The 19,130-nt window shown below is 58.9% G+C and overlaps 1 protein-coding gene across 2 annotated transcripts in view; it reads right to left on the minus strand.

Annotated features, from left to right (window-relative positions):
- Positions 1–1,329: 1,329 nt before the first annotated feature.
- Positions 1,330–19,130, minus strand: part of FOXK1 (forkhead box K1) — a 52,745-nt gene continuing 34,944 nt past the window's right edge. The window contains exons 3-9 of one of the 2 annotated variants that reach the window (XM_043915385.1): positions 11,244–11,439; positions 10,748–10,894; positions 10,112–10,305; positions 9,584–9,750; positions 9,195–9,479; positions 8,199–8,423; positions 1,330–7,692 (exon numbers count right to left, since the gene is read on the minus strand). In XM_043915385.1, coding sequence (XP_043771320.1) covers positions 7,439–7,692; positions 8,199–8,423; positions 9,195–9,479; positions 9,584–9,750; positions 10,112–10,305; positions 10,748–10,894; positions 11,244–11,439 — 1,468 coding nt within the window. In that variant the 3' untranslated portion in view covers positions 1,330–7,438. The remainder of the gene's footprint in view (positions 7,693–8,198; positions 8,424–9,194; positions 9,480–9,583; positions 9,751–10,111; positions 10,306–10,747; positions 10,895–11,243; positions 11,440–19,130) is intronic. The other variant, XM_043915386.1, reaches the window with a different exon arrangement.

Here is a 19,130-nt window from a genome sequence, read left to right on the forward strand (position 1 = left end):
CGGCTGGTGTGGAGATGGAAGGCAAGTCATTTCATTAGAAGATTCGACAAGGAACTGCAGCAAGGTGTGAGGGAACGGAGAGGGAGGAGGGGGAGCAGCTGCTCCTGATGCTGGGAGGGAGGGAAGAGGGCGGGAGGGTCGCAGTCCGGGACCACCAAGTGCTGTCCGCTGCTGTCCTCAGGACGCCTGCTGGAGCTGAAGAAAGCCCTCCGGGCACGCCCCCCCACCCCACACACCCTGCATCAGGCTGCCCGACGTTGGGGAGCTGGCACAGCAGGGGTGGGCTGGCAGAGGCCCAGCCCCGGAACCACGAGACAGCACGGCAGGCTGGGTCTGCAGCTAGCAGACGGTAGCCTGACAACCACGACACGTGGTTCTGGTGGGAGTCTGCTGGTTCCCTCAGCCACGCGCAGGCTGGAGTCCAGGGCTGACTGCACTGGGGCGGATGCTCACTCACTTCTCGTTGGTCCACACCCAGGGTCACAGGGGAGCTTAGCTTTCACTGGGAGCTGTGTCCTCTCTCCCCACACACATCCAACTGAATTACCAAGGGTGATATCTGACTGTTTCTTACAAAAACGTTGCATTTGTGTAAAATGCTATTTTAAGGTCTTCATCAAAAACAAACCTTTTAAGACCTCAACAGTTAAAAAAAGATGCTAATTAGCCAATGTAGCTCCCGAAATTCACCACTCTCGCTCTTGCTTGCTATATGGCTGCACCCCCAACCTGTGATTGACCTGTTACTGTGGCATTAAGTCTTCACTGATCCCCCCTCTGGAACGGTGGTGGAGTTCCAGAAGGAGGAGGAGAGGTGCTGGAAGCTCAGTTAGCACCGCAGGCCACTGCGCGATCTGAAAGGCACACGAGTTATAAACACTGGGGAACCTTGACGAGGACGGATCAGTGACGAATCTTCATCAGACCCTGGTCAGAGGCGGCCTGCAGCGCCGACGCCTGAGCGCCCCCTTCTGGTGATCTGTCAATCTGGCAGCACCAGGAGAAAGCATCTACTTGTTGGAAAAGACCCTGATGCTTGGAAAGAGGGAAGGAACAAGGAGAAGGGGGCAACAGAGGATGAGATGGTTGGATGGCATCACTGACTCGATGGACATGAGTGTGACCAAGCTCCGGGAGTTGGTGATGGACAGGGAAGCCTGGGGTGCTGCAGCCCATGGGGTTGCAAAGAGTTGGATACAACAGAACAACTGAACAGTGAAAGAGCAGGCGGCGACTCCCCGCAGCTGAGGGGAGCTGAGTGTCTGGGGCACCTGCCTATCTGTCCGTCTGTCCCTCAGCAGTGCTCACAAGACCACACGGAGCCCGATGTCGTTTCTTTAATATATAATTTTATTTCTGGTTATAGAAACAAATGCTAAGAGGAGAGACAAAACTTCCCCGTCCACATACAACAATTTAATAGATAAAAGAACAGTTAAATGAAAAAAAAAAAAAGTAGAAATTTTAAAACTTTGTTATAGTTTTAAAACATTAACGTCTGGTACAATTAGAAATCACATTCAGATCTCAAACATTTTTTTAAAAAAGTATGGCTCCTTATTAAAAAAAAAAATACTGTATCCCATTTGAAATGAAAATGCAGGCCGGCCTAGCTGAGGTGAGTCCCCCCCTACCTGCACCCACCCCCCCCCCCGCCCTGCCCAGGTGTTGGGGTGTGTGTCCCTGCTGGGTGCCCCAGAGGCCAGAACCCACATGCAGACGGTGAAACACGGCCACGTGACGTGACTTCAGCCTCCCACCCAACACACCACGGAGCCTAAGTCCCACTCTACAGGATACTGCCACTTTTTTAAAGCACTGATGATTAAACATATTGTGGAAAAAACTTGAGACGGCCACCATGAAAAAAAAAAAAACAAACCAAAAATGCACACAGACACGACCCCTAACAACACCCGCCCCCGCTAAAGGATCTTTACAGGCTAATTGTCAGATAAGAAAACACAATCAGTGCTGGGTTTATCCCTTGCCCACCTGCGTCAAGCTGCTCGGGATCTGGGTCTGAATATAAGCAAGAATCAAGGACACACTTTCGTCTCTCCTCCCTGTCCCTGTCCTAAAGCAGAAACGAAGCAGGGTCGGTCCCCCTTGACCAGGTACCCAGAAAGCCCATCCTGGAAGGAAGCTGGGAGAGGCCAGACTTAAGAATGTTTGATTTTTAAATCCTATTTTTACTTACTAAAACTTTTGTTGGCCAACTTAAATCAGAAATTTAGAGGCTAAGATCTTAAGAAGCCACAGGCGTAGTTCCATAGCCTTTTGGCCAGTTAACTTCATGCACAAGAAATCCATTTCAGGTTCACAGGCCTCATTCCAGCTCAGCCAATATGCTCAGAATTTGGGGACAGCTCATAGCATTCCTTGGGGGTCACGGCAACAGCTTGAGAGGGGCCAGTCTTATCACTGCAGCTAAGAAAGTAAGTAAGTGAGTGAAAGTTGCTCAGTTGTGTCCAACTTTGTTACCCCATGGACTATACAGTCCATGGACTTCTTAGGCCAGAATACTGGAGTGGGTAGCCTTTCCCTTCTCCAGGGGACCTTCCCAACCCAGGGATCGAACCCAGGTCTCCCGCATTGCAGGCAGATTCTTTACCAGCTGAGCCACCAGCAACTAAGAAAAACCTTCACATAAGCAGCATGGAATCTTTAGCGAGTGGGACCACCAAGATGTTAGCCCAGGGGGGTCACAGTGCTAAACAACCACATCTCTCTTGGGTCTGGACTCCCCTGCACTTTTTACTGTTTCTCATGCAGAGTGAACCACCAATAAATATTTGGATGAGTCCAATGAGCCACCGATTGCAGAAAAAGCATCTCAAACAAAGAATAATGACCTAGAATTCTTCCAATTCTATTTTGACTCTTAAGATAACGCATCTGGGGCAAGAGAGTGATAATAGCTTCAAGACCTCTTGTCTCCCTTGGGAGCAAAAGGGTGATGGAGGGTGTAACCTGAAGAAGAAGAAGAAGGGTGTAACCGGCTGGTTGGGGGCGGGGGTGGGGGTGAGGGGTCCCATGCAGCCAGTGTTCAGCCCATTAACCAAAGTAGAGAAGCCTGTCTGCTGCCGCTCCCCGCCTCCCCCTCCGGAATTTGTCTTCTCAGGACCTATTCCCAGTTGCTTCCCGCATGACAAGCAGGTCCAAGGAATGAATGAAATCCTCTGAGCGAGGTTCCTCCCTGGAGAAAAAGAAAGATGCCTAAAATCAAAGTGCCTGCAGCCCTCAGTCTTCCCTAGAATACTGAGAGGGAGAGGAAAAGACGCTGAGCACCCTAAGGCTCGCCTACTTGAGGTCTCCAGCTCAGGGCCGCGTGAAGACAAGAGCACAGACGTCCCTCCTGGTCAGCGCTGAGCCTGCAGGAGGCCTCCTGTCTCCCGGTGGTGGGCGGGGCCAGGCCTGCAGCTGGGGGGCGGGGCCAGGCCTGCAGCTGGGGGCGGGGCCAGGCCTGCAGCTGGGGGCAGGGGCAGGGCAAGTTCTGCAGACAATCAGACCTCACTGCGGCTGCTGGGACATTCACTCGGACACGATGGGGACAGAGCGGCGGTCTTGTCAAACCCAGAGACACGAATCCTTCCAACCTCTCCCCTCTGCTGAGTCTCCTATGTCCCCGGGGATGAGGGCAGAAGGGGATGACCCCGTGTGTGGGGGCAGAGCGGAGCCTCAGCCTGAGCCCAGCGTACAGGCTTTCCACAGGGTCGCCCCGACAGCCTGGCGGTGCTGGGGGGCGGCAAGTGACCGTCCTCAGCAGAAGAGCAAAACTACTTTCCCCAAACACACTCAGCCAACGGGCCCGCTTTCTGTTTACATTCAGAGCAGACGCTCGTGGTGTGTGTCAAACACAGCATGCTGAAGGGCGGCGGTGACTCCGGGTGGGCCCCTCACGGTCAGATGAGGCCAGCCCAGGGGCTGCGTGGTGACGGATGGCCCAGACTGGCCCTCGGACCCAGGGGGGAGCAGCTTCTGGGGGTGAGAGAAAAGGCAAGAGGTTGGGGCCCCGGCGGGAAGGGCAGGTCCGCATGATGCAAACAGGCCTGGAGGAGGCGACCAGTGAGATGAGAAGAGTTCACGAAACGCGTGAGCAGCCTGAGGACCATGGACAGAGGCCACCGCGCCCCTCCACCCCCAGAGAGCCCCTCCTCCTGGGGCCCGTCCCCGCCTCGTAGCAGCACGTGTGAGTAACATAAATGACGCGTGGTAAGTTACCTGGCTTCTGGGCAGAGGTATCCCCGAGGGCGGCCTCGAGCAGCTGGCCGCGAGGGCGCGGCTCCCACTGGCACCCCCGCCCCGCCCCCCCCCCCCCCCCCCCCCGGGGCCTGTCTAGCAGCTCCATCCATTCCTACTTGCACCGCCTCACCATCATTTTTGGTAACTTATTCTGGAACAGGTAGCGCGCGGCTTAGCTGGCACTTAAGCCATGGGAGGCAGCCGTGAGCTTGATGGCGCCCGAAGCCTGTTCCCGGGGGCACGGCAGTCCCCATCCCAGACGAAGCCGTCTCCGGGCAAAGCAGAACCTGGGGCTTGGGAAGAAGACAGCTCCTTCTCCGCCTCAACCGCCCCTCAGGCTAAACCCTAAAGGATTCGCGCAAAGGACCCTCTTCTCTAACACACGCTCACATTCCGTCTTGTCTTTGCCTCCAAAAAGGAAGAAACTGACCAAAGAAAAAAAGCCAAAAAATTCTTTCTCCCCCTAAATTTCAAGGGGCCACTGAAGGAATTTCTGTCTAGAGACCTCGGGACGCGCCCTGGGAGCCGGGAGGCTCACTCTGACCCGTCCACGCAGACCTTTCTTTAGGGGAAGTGAGAGCGCCAGCTGACCAAGGCCTGCTGTGACCTAAACCAATCTCCCTCCAGGCCCAGCGGGGTCTGGGTAAGCAGCCAGCAGCCTGGTGGCCCCACCAAGCCCACCTCCTCCCGCCTGAGAATCACCAGTGCATGCTGATTAGCAGCTCAGACGTCCACTTTTCACCTTCTCCATTTGGCTTAATTCTGAAGTAGAAAAAACCACCTCCCACAAACAGCACACTGCGAACGGGAGCCACCCAGGCGGCAGAAAGACTGTGGATCCCCTGCCACGAGGGAAGAGGTGGTGACAGTGTCCGGCCCGGGTGGGCCCCCTAGTGCGAATCCGACCTCATAGGGGGTCCTGGGGTGGGGGCGGGGGGGGACAGATGGTCTGAACCCTGACCACTGGCTCCACACTCGACAACGCCAGGCGACCCGGAGCTTCACGTAGAGATGCAGGTGGCGGATGAGGGACACTCAGTGTCCACCCTGGGCCCGCGAGCTGGTGACACTGGCCGGAGGGGAGGGCGCTCGGCAGGGTAAGGGCAGGGATTTCTGGGACTCCCCGCCGTGCAGAGCGGCGCCCTCCCGTGTCTGGCGCTGGTAAAGGTGACGACTTGTGGAGTGCAGCCGGACAGGCGGGCCTGGTACCCGGATGGAGAGTGAGCTGCTGTGATGACAGGGCCCGAGCCGCCCACCCAGCCTACCCTCTGCAGAGTCCAGCCCCTGTGTGGCCCGAGGAGGCCATGGCCCCAGTGTCAGGCCAGGTTGACTTTCCAGCCTCGGGTGGGTCAGTCCACGTGCCACAACCCAGGTGTGTGGAAGGCCATGGCTCCCGGCTCTCCTGGCCGCTCTGGCTCCTGCGGACACGTGTGGCGGGGGCAGGTGTGGACCCACGGCCTGGGGGACTCTGAGGAGACCAGGGATCTTTCCGGCTACAGCAGCATCTTCCCTGGGGAGCTGCCCACTCCTGACCTCCTGGTCTCAGGACAAGTGCTGGCGGGTGCCATGGGCCGTCTGGGGAGATGACCAAAAGCTACCCAGAGGCTCACCAGGAACCTGGAGTGGCTGGTCCCCTGGACCTGGCCCCACAGGGTCCCTTCTGCCCAGAAGGAGCTAAAAAGGCACACGCTCGCCACGTGGCAGAACGTCCCTGAGGACACCCCGTCCGGTCTCCCTCCCAGTTCCAACCACGCACACCTCCCGCCTCCACTCCTTTCTCCCTGAACCACAGCCAGAATGAAACAGTGAGGGTGTCAACGATAACACACAGAAACCCAAACCCCTCGAAGTCAGAACACAGGGCGTCGGGCCAGACTGGTCGGGCCAGGCGGAGGGGCCAGAGCGGGGCGGGTTCTCCGGCCGGCTGGCCTGGCGTCTGTCTCCGGGGGAGGCGAGCTGTGGCCCAGAGGACGGTCTGTGAGCGAGCAGGCCCAGGCTGAGCAGTGATGGAAGAGAAAGAGACGACGGCCCCCCAGCCCTGCCCAGGACCTGCGGGGCCAGCCCAGCGGTGCCGGAGGCCTGTCTCGACCCGCTGACTCTCACGCTCTGCACTCACCCCAGACAGGAAGCCACAGAGAACGCCGGGGCGGCAGAGCCAGTTCTGGTCAGTAACGGCAGGCAAGCTGTTGGGCAGTAGAGACCCTGGTAGCTGGTGAGGAGGCTGGGTGGGCAGCCACGGGGCCCCCAGACGTCAGAGCCGCCAGGAAACGGTGCCACTTGGCATGACAGTCCTCCCGCGGAGGTGGCCATCTCCTTCTGCCCCCAGCAAGCTGGTGTGGCCGGGACGAGGGCAGACGCTGCAGGCAGACCTCTCATCCAAACAGCTTCCTGCTTTGAGCTCCAGTCCGGGAGGTCGTCGGTCTTCCTTGAAGTTAGCAGATGGAGCGGCAAGAGTTCTCTCTGTGGGGACTGATGCCGGGAAGACCCACACCTTCCCAGCTGTTAAACCGTCTACGGGTGGAAACCTCAGGAACTGGCGATCCCTTCTTCATCTGTCTCAGGCCATCGGTGAAGCCTCAATTCCGCCTTTCAACAAAACCGGAAACACATGGGGCCCAAAGCCAGACCAGACCCGTCCCCTCCGTCCAGTTAATGCTGACACTTTCGGGGTCACTTTAGAAGCAGCAGCGACAGGGACGGTCTGACAGCTGGCGGCTCTGCGTCTCTCTCGCCTGGGTCCAGTCGCTTACAGACAGGGCTGGTGCCCCCGGCCCGTGCTTCCGTCCCATCTGGGGATGAAGACCACTCTGGGAGCCTGGCTTCTGTGCAGGGCCGGGCCGCCTGGACACGTTCCCGGAGACGCTGGGCTGTGACCTTCTCCCCACGCCCTTGGCGAAAGGCTTGGGGAGATAAGGTGGTGCTGGGGGGGAGAAGGAAACAAAGACAAAGAATTCCAGAATCGTACAATCAGCTGTCTGAACGCGTTTATGTGTTTTTGTTTGAAACCAGAGCGGGGGTAGGAGACAGGTGCGGGAGGACAAGTGTCCGGGTGCAGGCGGATGGAGGCGTCCTGCCCGCCCGTGTGGCCCCGAGCTCGGCCCATCTCAGTCCCAGGGGCGGCGGGGTCAGCCGCCCCGCTCCGGCCCTGGAGCTCCGTCTGGCGTGTGTCCCACTCCACCTCCACGCCGCGACGTCACTCCCCGGTCCCGGGGCCCTGCGCGCCGGCGGCTGCCATCACGCCGGCCTGTGCGGTCACAGTCCCCACGGGCTCCTCCACTCGGGACCTCTTGACCTCGGGCTCCCCGGTGGGGGAGGCGGAGGCGGCGGTGGGGGGCGCCGTGCTGGTGGCCGCCGGTTCCTCGGGCCCCACCTCGCACACGCGTGTGACCACCACTGGCGTGGACGAGCTGGCCTGGGCCGCGAGGAGCTGCAGAGGGCTGGTGAGGGCTAGGGTGGAGAGAGAGAGAGTCACGCTGGGGAGCTGGGCAAACCAGCGCTGCCACGCCAGGGCGGGGAGGGAGAGGCGAGGGGCCCGCTCCCCGGCACGCCTGGCGCCTCCGGGTACGGCCAGCAGGCAGCTCCCGGGGAGAGCCCCTCCTGGCCCCCACCACGCGGGGCCTCCAACCCTGTGCCCCCTCTTTCGGTTGCTTCCGTGCCAGGATCCCCCTGGACACCCTGACGGCTCCCACATCACCCCAGCGGGTCGGGCCCTGGGCCTCGGAGCGCCCCCGCCCCCTGCACGGTGCCAAGTGCCTTCCCATCCCTCTGACTCTGCCCCTGCACAGTGCTCCCTCGGGGCTGCCTTGGCCTCAAATCCCAGCCCGGACCCAGAGTGAGCACTCAGGACACTGGCCGGAGGAACTGGGGGAACACGCTCGCTGCACTGACCCTGGCCAGGCCGGCACTCAGGGCCGAGGCGGGCAGAGAGGGGGCCGCCCCAGGCGGGGCCTCACCGTAAGCGTTGCCGGCGAGGCTGCTGGTGGGGACGGCGTGCTTGCCGTTCTGAGTGACGGCGCGGATCGGGAGGTGGTGCTGCCCCAGGGTCACTGGCGTGGCTGGCTGCAGGATGGCAACCGTGTGTCCCGGGACCCCCGGGGCCATCTGACTAGCCACCGTCTGGATCACCCGGCTGGCGGCGGGGATGGTGGCGAGTGCGATGGTGGGCTTCTCTTCCAGGCCTGTGGGGGCGGCACGCATCAGAGCCACGGTCACGGCCCCGCGGGGGTGCCCCCGGGGGATGGGTGGCCAAGGTCCCACAGCCTGGACACTGGGCAAAGACCTGGGTTCTCAGCAGGAAACCCCCACTGATGGAATGTTTTGAAACAAGAGAAATACAAGCCACAGGGTTTCAGGTAGAAATTTAAATACTGCATACTTTGACCAAAGCAAGTTTAATCTGAGAAAGCAAGCGTATTGTTTGGAATGAAATGACTTGCACCTGGAGCTATAACCTAGCTTTCTCTCACCAAAATGTTGTCGTTAAGACGGGATCAGAAGGGACGTCACTGCTGGGATGAGCCGCCAGCCGTCCCTAAGATGCTGCTTGATTTAGTGTTGGCTCCAGGGCCTCTGACAGCACTGCTCGTGTTCCCAACAGTCACTGCGTTAATCCCCTGGGACCCTGACTTCTAACTCAGGACTCGTGACTCTCGCTCTGAAGGACATCTAAGGAGCCCTCACTGGGGGGCTCCAGTCTGAGGCCACACACCTAGTCCAGGGGTGCCCGGTGCCCCAGATGCTGCTTGCGGGGAGTGGCATTTCAAAAGATGATCAGCGCTGCTTCATGGGAACGTTCCCCCCAGAAAACAGGGGAAGGGACAAGAGGCGGCCCCACAGAGACACCCTGCCCGAGATGGCCTGAGCCCCATGGCCCAGGCTGACGACTCCACCTTCTGAAGACCCACGAGACCCAGATGCGACCCACCAAGGTGACCGTACAGGCAGCTCACCTCTCGCCTCGCCGCCCAGGTCCAGCACAGCCGCGCCCGCCGCCTCGTGGGCACCCCCTGCCGCGGCCTGGCTGGCGAGAATGTATCCGTTGGCGGAGCTGGCGGAGGTGGTGACCACCCTGAGCATGGTGACCGGGGGCGCCTGCTGCACCACATGGATGGCGTGGCCCGAGGGCTGCTGGGCCGCCACGATGGACGCCGGCATGTAGGCGACGGGCTTGGCCACCAAGCTGGGCGGCCGGGGCGGCACGGCCATGATCACCGGCTGGGCGCTGACCGGAGAGCCTGCAGAGGAGGGGCCGGGTCAGCGGGGCCCCGCACGCGCCCTGCTGGGGGGCTCGCAGCTTTGAGTCCTGGGACATCAGACGAGAGGGCGAGGCCGGGCTTACCGGGTGCGCTTTGGGAATAGCGGTACTCGGGAACAGAAGCTAACTTGGCCCCAAAGTCAGGGTCGTGTGGAATGGGCGAGCCCTCCCGGGACAGGCACTCTGGAGTCTGCAGGCCACTGGAACGTGGGGACATCAGCCCGGGGTGGGTGGGTGAAGCTGGGGCGCTCCTAGGAGATGGGGAGACAGGACTGTGGCAGTGAGCACGTCCGACTGCTGCCCGACCCTGACGCTCCGTAGCCACAGCCGGCCGCCTGCTGCATAAACCACCGGCCCATGATCCGGGGCCCAGCGAAGGCCACGACCAGCGCGTTCACCTCCGACGGGCCCGGCCAGGCCCCCAGGAAAGCGGCTTGTGCTTCTACATTAAGAACAGCAGCTTGCTGGGAACCGCCCCCGGGACAAACTGACACCCGGAGAGCAGAGGTCATCATGGGAGTCCGGCCGACACCCCCTCCCTGCCTCTCGGGCCGAGCTGGTCTCTCCGAGAAAAGGTGAAGCGGTTTCACTGGCCGCAGCCGCGGGGCTCACCTGGACGACAGCGGCCCGAAGGGGGTGCGGAAGCAGGAGACGCCCCGCTGCCTCCGTTTCCGGAACGCCTGCTCCACCAGCTTGGTCTCCGAGGCAGGGTCTATCCGCCAAAAGGACCCCTTCCCTGGCTCCTCCTGGGAGCGAGGGACCTTGATGAAGTAGCGGTTCAGTGAGAGGTTGTGGCGGATGGAGTTCTGTGGGCAGAGCGGGGAGTCACCGGTCACGGCGGGTGTGGGTCTGACCCGCGCGGGGGCCCGGCCACCTGAGCTTGGGGTCAGGGCTGGAGGGGCCCCCAAGCACAGGTGTCACAGCGGTCGTGCCTGTGAAAATTCGGCAGGACTCACGAGCAGCCCTCACAGAAAAGCCAAAACATTTAGGACAAGCTCTAGTCTGGGGGACGCCAGGTTCAGAACGCGTGCTGAACCAACTAACACACTGGATGAAGGCCTTATGAACCTAAACCAGAAAGGGTCTGTGGAGAGCGGGGAGGCGTGTCTGCAAGGCCACACAGGAGCGCCCCGTGCCCTGAGCCTGGGGTCATCTTCCTGTCCGTGGGCTCCCCGGAGGGTCGATGTGGACTTCGGGGTGGGGGAGGCGGTCACAGTGCATGGCCCCGGGGATTGGGAAGGGGCTCACCTGCCAGCCCTTGTCGGCCGTGCGGTAGTAAGGGTAATGCTTGGTGATGTGTGCGTAGATGCCGCTCAGGGTCAGCTGTCGGTCCTGCGCGGACGAGATGGCCTGCACGATGAGCTGAGCGTAGGAGTACGGCGGCTTCGACTCGTCCTGGGGGCACAGACGAGGGGGTGAGCCGGGAGAGAGGCGTTTCCAATCCAGCCACCCCTCTCCGGCGAGGACACAGGTTCTCGGGGTGTCTAAGAACATCACCCCCACCTCCTCCTGGGGGTTTAGACTAGGAGGAGCCGATTCTGCCTCATGGGGGAAAGTCACGTTTGACTCTGAAATTTCTCACCTCCTCTGCAAACTGATTTAAGGACAGCTGTCTGATGGGAATGAACTAAGACTAAGCCAAGAGGTGAGAAGCCTGACGCCCTCCCGGAGGCCGTGAGGAGGCTCTGGAGCTGACCCGCCCGCGGACAGGACAAACGGGGCTCGGGGAGGGGGGCAGGGACACCTGCGCCTGCGGGGCACCGGCCAGCGCGCCCAGGGCTGAGACCTTGGGGCTGTCCCCTCCGGACGTGTCGGCCTGCTGCTCAGCGGCCCTCGCGGCGTACTCTGCGGCCAACTGCAGGTCGGAGGTCACGTTCTGGACGGAGCGGTAGCTGGAGGAGCCGGCCCCTCGGGGGCTGGCTGGGCAGGAGTTGGGGACACTGCGGAGAGAAAGGACACGTCCTGAGGTCCGACCCCGGACGGAGGAGGCCGCTGGTCCGGCCTAACCGGACGTCCGCGCTGCACCGAGGGGGCGCGGTGCGCTCACTCGGCCACACGGGGGCGCCCGAGGGGAGGCCGCGCGGAGACACGTGCTCGGCCGGTCCCCCCACCCCGCGCCCCCGCCCCGGCCCCGCGTTCCTCTCCGGTGGGAAACCGCGCGCCTGTCCGGGGACGGCAAGCGGCGGGGCTCCCCCTCCGTGCCGCAGTGCTTTCGGCGCAAAGGCCGCCCCGCCCAGGGCTCCACCAACAGGCGTGGCCGGGTTCCTGCCGCGAACAAGCAGGCTGCGGTTGTCAAGCCGTGTGTAAAGTTTGATTTTGAAAATTGAAAGTATTCAGAGAAAACCGCCATGAACTCTAAAAGTGGGTCACAAACCCAGGGCTGAAGTGCCCCGAGCTGGGGGCTGACCAGAGCTCGGTGGTCACGGTCTCCTTCCACGCATCCCCAGCGCCCCCTGCATCCGCCTCACCTGCAGGGGGGCCTCCCAGGCCCACTCCCCACAGCCCCGGAGGGCGTCTCCCTTCACTGTCCACGGGACAAGATGCCCCCAACTCCCCCGTAAGTCAAGTTCATATCAAAGCCCTCTGTTCCAGTTTCCTGGACACACACGCAGAGCCTCCTCTCTGGCTGGGCTTCTGTCTCTGGCTTCCCTGCCCTGCTCCTCCAAGGTGGGGAGCCCTCTGTGGCTCCTAGGAGGGGCTCAAGAGATAGTTACTGATCTCAGGGAGGGATGAAGGAAAAAGTAAAACACTGTGTCTGAGAAAAAGGGGGCAGTTGATATTAATAATGAATTCCACTACCGTCACCCCCTTTGGGGTTAGGAATCCCAGAAACCCAGGTGGGAATTTTCAGGAATCATTCCCCTCTCAACTAGACTCCGCAGATACAGAGACAGGTTAAGTTCTGCGAGTACAGACACTTTAACCAACAATAATAAACCAGCTGCTGAGAGGTAGGAAGCAGTAATAAAAGCAGCTCTTTCTGAATTTCATTTTGAACCAAACATACAAAACCCAAGCTTTTAAGGTAAGGTGGGAGGGGAGGGAAAGCGTCTTACTGGTAACACGTCTACACACTCAGCGTCAGGTTTCCCAATGTGTCCATCAGGGAACCAAACACCATAGCACATGGGGGTTCAACTCGGATGGGGGTGCGGAGAGGGGGCTCCTGAGAGTCTCTCCTGAAGAAGCTGCAGGACCCGCCAGTGCAGAGGCGCCGGGGCACGGGCTCCAGTCCCAGACGCGTTCGGCACCGCTTTGGGCAACACTTGGTCTGACCACAGGGGCGAGAAGCGTCCCCCAGAAACATACCAGCCCCCAGCAGACAGATCAGGTGATGTCCAGTTTGGTGGGTGCACAGGGCTCCATCTGGGAAAACCTCGCTGGCATCTGACCTGCGTGACCCACGGGGCATCCTGACCAGTGCAGACGGCAGACGGGACTCTGGGCTTGGGCACTGGGGTCCACTGCCCGTCCCAAGTCCATACTTTGTAAAACATCTCAGAAGGTTTACATCGAACCCTCCAAAGGCAAAACCCAGAGGAAAGGCTGTCACCCCTCACAGAACAGTTTCCAGTGGAAACAGTGAACAGGCCGCAAGACTGGCTCTCCAGTGGGAGGGGAGGCTGGTGCTGACACCCTCCCCGGGGAAGCTTCCTCGGGCACAGGGCACCGCTGATGCCCGGAGGGCCTGGGGGTCTTGGCCTGGAGAACGTGTGTCCACGTGCACGGTGGCTCCAGCCTCAATAAGCCCCATTCAGTGTCCCCGCGGGCTGGCCTGGGCCCAGAGGGCTGTGCCTGGTACCCGGCCGCCCTGGGGTCACACGTCCAGGGGTGGGGGGTGGGGCAGAGCTGGAGGCAGGCGAGCAGGACATCTCTGGGCGGAGAACGTGCGATTCAGAGATGACTGGAGGAACTGACCAACACACTGAGTGTCCCCCAAGGGAGTTTCCTAGTCCACGTCAAATCCCCCGCCCATCAGCACAACAGGGAAGATTCACAGAGTAAACACACGGGGCATCTCTAGACGGCACACGGCCGCTCAGGGGACAGTAACCAACACTTGTGACACTGGTCTCACCGTGCGGACAGGTGAGGAGGAAACGCCAAGCCCTGTATCCCACAGGTGGGCAGTCTGATGATCTGAGGCTGAGGAACCGGAGTGAGGAGGTGCTGAGGGGCCTGAGGACCGGGGGGCGTGGCCGGCCTGCAGAAGCCTCTGCTTTCTTCAGCTCAGTCGTGTCCAACTCTGCGACCCCATGGACTGTAGCATGCCCAGCTTCTCTGTCCTTCACCAACTCCCGGAGGTCACTCAAACTCATGTCCATTGAGTTGGTGATGCCATCCAACCATCTCATCCTCGGTCGTCCCCTTCTGCTCCCGCCTTCAATCTTTCCCAGCATCAGGGTCTTTTCCAATGAATTAGTTCTTCACATCAGGTGGCCAAAGCATTGGAGCTTCAGCCTCAGCATCAGTCCTTCCAATGAATATTCAGGACCGATCTCCTTTAGGATGGACTGGTTGGATCTCCTTGCAGTCCAAGGGACTTTCAAGAGTCTTCTCCAACACCATAGTTCAAAGCACCAATTCTTCGGTGCTCAGCTTTATGGTCCAACTCTCACATCTGTGCATGACTACTAGAAAAACCATAGCCTTGACTAGACAGACCTTTGTTGGTAAAGTAATGTCTCTGCTTCTTAATATGCTGTCTAGGTTGGTCATAACTTTTCTTCCCAGGAGTAAGCGTCTTTTAATTTCATGGCTGTAGTCACCATCTGCAGTGATTTGGGAGCCCAGAAAAATAAAGTCTGACTCTGTTTCCCTGTCTACTTGCCATGAAGTGATGGGACCAGATGCTATCTATGACCTTCATTTTTGAATGTTGAGTTTTAAGCCAGCTTTTTCACTCACCTCTTTCACTTGCATCAAGAGGCTCTTTAATTCCTCTTTGCTTTCTGTCATAAGGATGGTGTCATCTACATATCTTAGATTACTGATACTTCTCCCGGCAGTCTTGATTCCAGCTTGTGCTTCATCCAGCCCAGCATTTCACATGATGTACTCTGCGTATAAGTTAAGGAAGCAGGGTGACAATATACAGCCTGACGTACTCCTTTCCCGATTTGGAACCAGTCCACTGTTCCGTGTCCAGTTCTGTCGCTTCCTGACCTGCATGCAGGTTTCTCAGGAGGCAGGGCAGGCCAGTCTCTTGAATTTTCCACAGTCTGCTGTGACCACAGAGTCAGAGGCTTTGGCGTAGTTTAGTAAAGCAGATGTTTTACTGGAACTCTCTTGCTTTTTCTATGATCCAATGGATGTTGGCAATTTGATCTCTGGTTCCTCTGCCTTTTCTAAATCCAGCTTGAACATCTGGAATTTCTCAGTTCACATACTGTTGAAGCCTGGCTTGGAGAATTTTGAGCATTACTTTCCTAGTGTGTGAGATGAGTGCAGTTGTGTGGTAGTTTGAACATTCTTTGGGATTGCCTTTCTTTGGGATTAGAACGAAAACTGACCTTTTCCAGTCCTGTGACCACTGCTGAGTTTTCCAAATTTGCTGGCATATTGAGGGCAGCACTTTCTCAGCATCATCTTTCAGGATTTGAAATAGCTCAACTGGAATTCCATTGCCTCCACTAGCTTGGTTCGTTCTGATGCTTCCTAAGGCCCACTTGACTTCGAATTCCAGGATGTCTGGCTCTAGGTGAGTGATCACACCATCGTGGTTATCTGGGTCATTGAGATCTTTTTTGTATAGTTCTGTGTATTCTTGCCACCTCTCCTTAGTATCGTCTGCTTCTATTAGGTGCATAGGTCCTTTATTGTGTCCATCTTTGCATGAAATGTTCCCTTGGTATCTCTTGTTTTCTTGAAGAGATCTCTGTCTTTTAATCGCTGTTCTTAAAATCCTGTGGCTCAAGACCCTAATGAGTATTGTAAACAAAATAATCAAAGCTCAGGGTTTGATGGCCTCAGCATAAGCCGTTTATAGACGTCTCAGAGAGGCGACGGGCTTCCCTGGGGGCTCAGCTGGTAAAGAATCTGCCTGCAACGAGGGAGACCTGGGTTCAATCCCTGGGATGGGAAGATCCCCTGGAGAAGGAGCAGGCTACCCACCCCAGTATTCTGGCCTGGAGAATTCCATGGACTGTATTGTCCATGGGGTTGCAAAGAATCGGACACCAGTGAGCGACTTTCAGTCACTCACTCACTCAAGAGAGGTGACTTCAAACCAGACCGGCTGCTGAGCTGCCCACAAAACTAAGAAACTGCCAAGAGCTGCGTGGCTCTTGTGGGTGAACTGGTCAACCAAGGCCACGTTGAAACTGTCTAACGTGCAGCCATGAGCGATGCGGTGACAAGGGAAGGGGCAGAGAGAGGGACAGGAGGAAAAACAAGCAGCAGGACCCTCTGGGCTCCACAGCGCCCTTCCGGGGCGGGGTCACAGTACTGACACCCATCAGATGAGCACTCTGCACGTTCACACCAAGAGGCCCCTGTAGACACGGCCTTCTCTCCAGGAGCATCACTGAGGGGTTTGCACTTTCTGAAACATCTCTATTTTGTGTAGTGCGCACACAGTATTTCTGTAATCTGGGGGGAAAACAAAGAACAGGCCAAGAGAATTCACGGAGGCCACTTTCTCAGAGCTCTCTTCAGCAGGTCTGGGCCCCTGAAAGAGAAACTATGCTGTGAAACCTCGGGAAGTGACTGCAGAAGGGGGAGCTGGTGTCTGAAACGCACGTTGTCCCTGTGAGAACAGACCTCCCAGGCCTCTCTCTCCTGGCAGGCAGGGGGCAGGTCCGGGAGGGCAGGGGGCCCCAGGCCGCCCTCTGCTCCTCCCCCGCGCTCTGCCTGCTTCCTGAACCACAGCAGTCATCTGGAAAGGAAGGGCCCCCCGCAGCAGGATGCCAGGCGGGTGTTGCCCCGAAGGCACACCCAGGAACACACGAGGCAGGATCTTTTCAGGGCCCCAGCGTCCCCTCGGAGACTGGACTGCAGCACAAGCCCAGCCCACCTCTCGACAATTTACAGCCAAAAGGCCCCCTGGCACGGATTCCTGGAGAGGCAGGAAGAGAACCACAAAGAACATGGAAGGCCGTATCTTTCTGTGTTGATGAGCCAATTTTTATCTTTCCCCAGTTTCCAGATGGGGAAAGGGACCAGGTGGGTGTGGGGGTGCAGGGCGGGGGGACGGGGGTTGCGGTGAGGGCCACAGGTGCACCGGCAGCCTCCTCTCCGGGTCATCGGGAGGATCGAGGAAATGCAGAGTAAATCACTCTCAGGTAGGATCCACAGTTTGCCAGAAACACAACAGCCTTCTAAGGCCCCATCCGAACTCAGAAGACACAGCGTTGCAGAGTGAGGAAGGACTGACTTTCCCGCTGCAGTGAAGCCGGAATGGACTGCGAGGTCAGGGTGACAAGCGGTGGGAACGGAGGCCGGTTGCTTAATGTTTATTTCATACAGGGTTCTGCTAACCTTGGACGAATTCCACAAAGCAGGTTACTTTTGGTTTTGTGATCTCTATATTAGAAAAATCAAGAAAGGCCTTTCTCAAGAAATAGCTTCTGAAGCCTTGTGTGTTTAGACATTCAGCCCTGTCGGACTCTTTGCGACCCCATGGACTGCAGCCCACCAGGCTTCTCTGTCCTTGGGATTCCCCAGGCAAGAATACCTGCGCGGGTTGCCATTTTCTCCTCCAGGGGATCTTCCCGACCCTGGGATCAAACCCAGGTCTCCCCCATTGCAGGAGGATTCTTAACTGTCAGAGCCACCAGTCGGCTGCTCTGTCGGTGCTGCCCCCCTTCTCGGGTTGAATTCCAGCAGTCTTCTTTAAACTGCAGCTTTAAGGATTAGTCTCTTTTTGTAACACCCAGAAAATGATTAACCAATCGGTTCCTTCTTAAAGACACCAGTTCAGTGCAAAACGGGGAGAGAAAAAAAAGTCAACAAAACGCTGCTTAAGATAGCAGAACCAGTTTCAAAGAGAGTTCATTCATTTTCTGGGTGGAGCACTGCAGCTCAGGAAAAAAACCGCCCACACCCGCCCCCGCCCCCGCCCCGCGGCAGGGAAGGGGCGGGGCGGCGGGCGGCTCCGACTGGTCCAGCCGCCACCTAGTCCTGGAGAGGGCCTGCCCAGACCGAGCTCTCCGAGCCCCAGCCAGCCGACCGACCCGGCTGCGGGCGCAGACGCGGCAAACGAAGACGGCTGGGGAGAGGGGGCGGGGGGCAACCTGCGGAGACCCCCGCGGCCCGGGCCGCCGCCCACCTCCCCGGCGATCCGCGGGGACCTGGGGCGCAGGGAGGGGCTGGGAAAGAGGGGGCAGCTGTTTGTAAACACGCCGGCCCCGCCCTGCTCCTGCGGCGGGGCGGGAGCAAGGAGATCCTGGCAGCAAAACCTCAAGGGCCCCTGAGGTTTCCAGCGCGCAGTCGACTCCGCAGCGCGGAGACAAGCGGATGTAAACAGAAATCCTTCCCTGTGACACTTAGAGGCCAAGAGTGCGGGCGCCAAAGCTGCCGCCTTCCCGCAAAGATGTTCCACCCCGTGCTGCCCGCCCCACCCCTCCCCTCCCCGCAGCCCCTCTCCGAGCCCCGCCCCGCCCCCCAGGCCCATTTCTGCTCCGGGAACCCTTTCTACCCTAACCCTGGCCCCTCTCTAGAGCCGCCGTCTCCCCCAGGCACACAGGCCTCCACACTTGCGGGGTCGCTACCCCAGCTCGACCTGCTGACCGCTGCTTTTATTCAAAATGTCCCTGGGATTTATATTTATTCTATGAACTCCCCAGGTACAAACCAAAACACTTTCTGTTTGTAAAAGCCGTCGATGTGGCTGGATCGTAGCTCACAGCCCCACGCCAGTCTGAGCTGGTTTTGGCGGACCTGCAAGGGCCTCGGAGCGCGGTCGCACCCGGCCCGGGACAGGCCCGTGGGCTCCCAGCGGCGCGGGGCACGGGCCTGGCCAGCGTCCCCGCCGCTGCCCCGAGGTGCTGCGCGGTGAAGGTGTCAGAGCAGAGCTTCCGTGCCAGCTCCCCACGCTATGCACACCACACAGGGCACCCGTTTGCAGTGTACGACTCGGGGGTTTTTAGTGTGCGGAGTGGTGTGACCACCATCTCGCGCCACAACATGGCCATTACCCCAGAAAGAAACCCAGGACAGGGAGCCGGCACTCCCTTAAACCTCCCGAGTCCCTGGCAACTGCTGTCTACTCTTCCTCTGAGGCTGTGCCTATTCTGGACATCGCCTGTCCACGGAACCACACAGCGCGTGGTCTCCTGCGGGCTGGCTCCTTTCCTCCTGCATCACGTTTTCAGGGGTCACCCATGCTGCACCAGGTGCCAGCACTTGGTTCCTTTTTATTCCAAGCAACACTCCACGCCGTGGCTGTAACAGTTTCCCTCCACGCAGCAGCTGATGGACATCTGAGTTGTCTCCGTTTTGGAGGCGGCTCTGAATAACACTGCCCTGAACCACGCAGGACGAGTTTCCACGGAGACCTCACGACCCAGTGCCTTGCCAGGCGGTTGAGGTAAACCCTTTAATGTTTTGGAGAACTGCCAGACTGTTTCCCAAAGTGGCTGCTTCGTTTTACGACACATAATTTCTTTTATCGGTTCATAAATTATAGATG

This window comes from Cervus elaphus, chromosome 10 (assembly GCF_910594005.1).
Source record: "Cervus elaphus chromosome 10, mCerEla1.1, whole genome shotgun sequence".
Taxonomy (NCBI): Eukaryota; Metazoa; Chordata; class Mammalia; order Artiodactyla; family Cervidae; genus Cervus; species Cervus elaphus.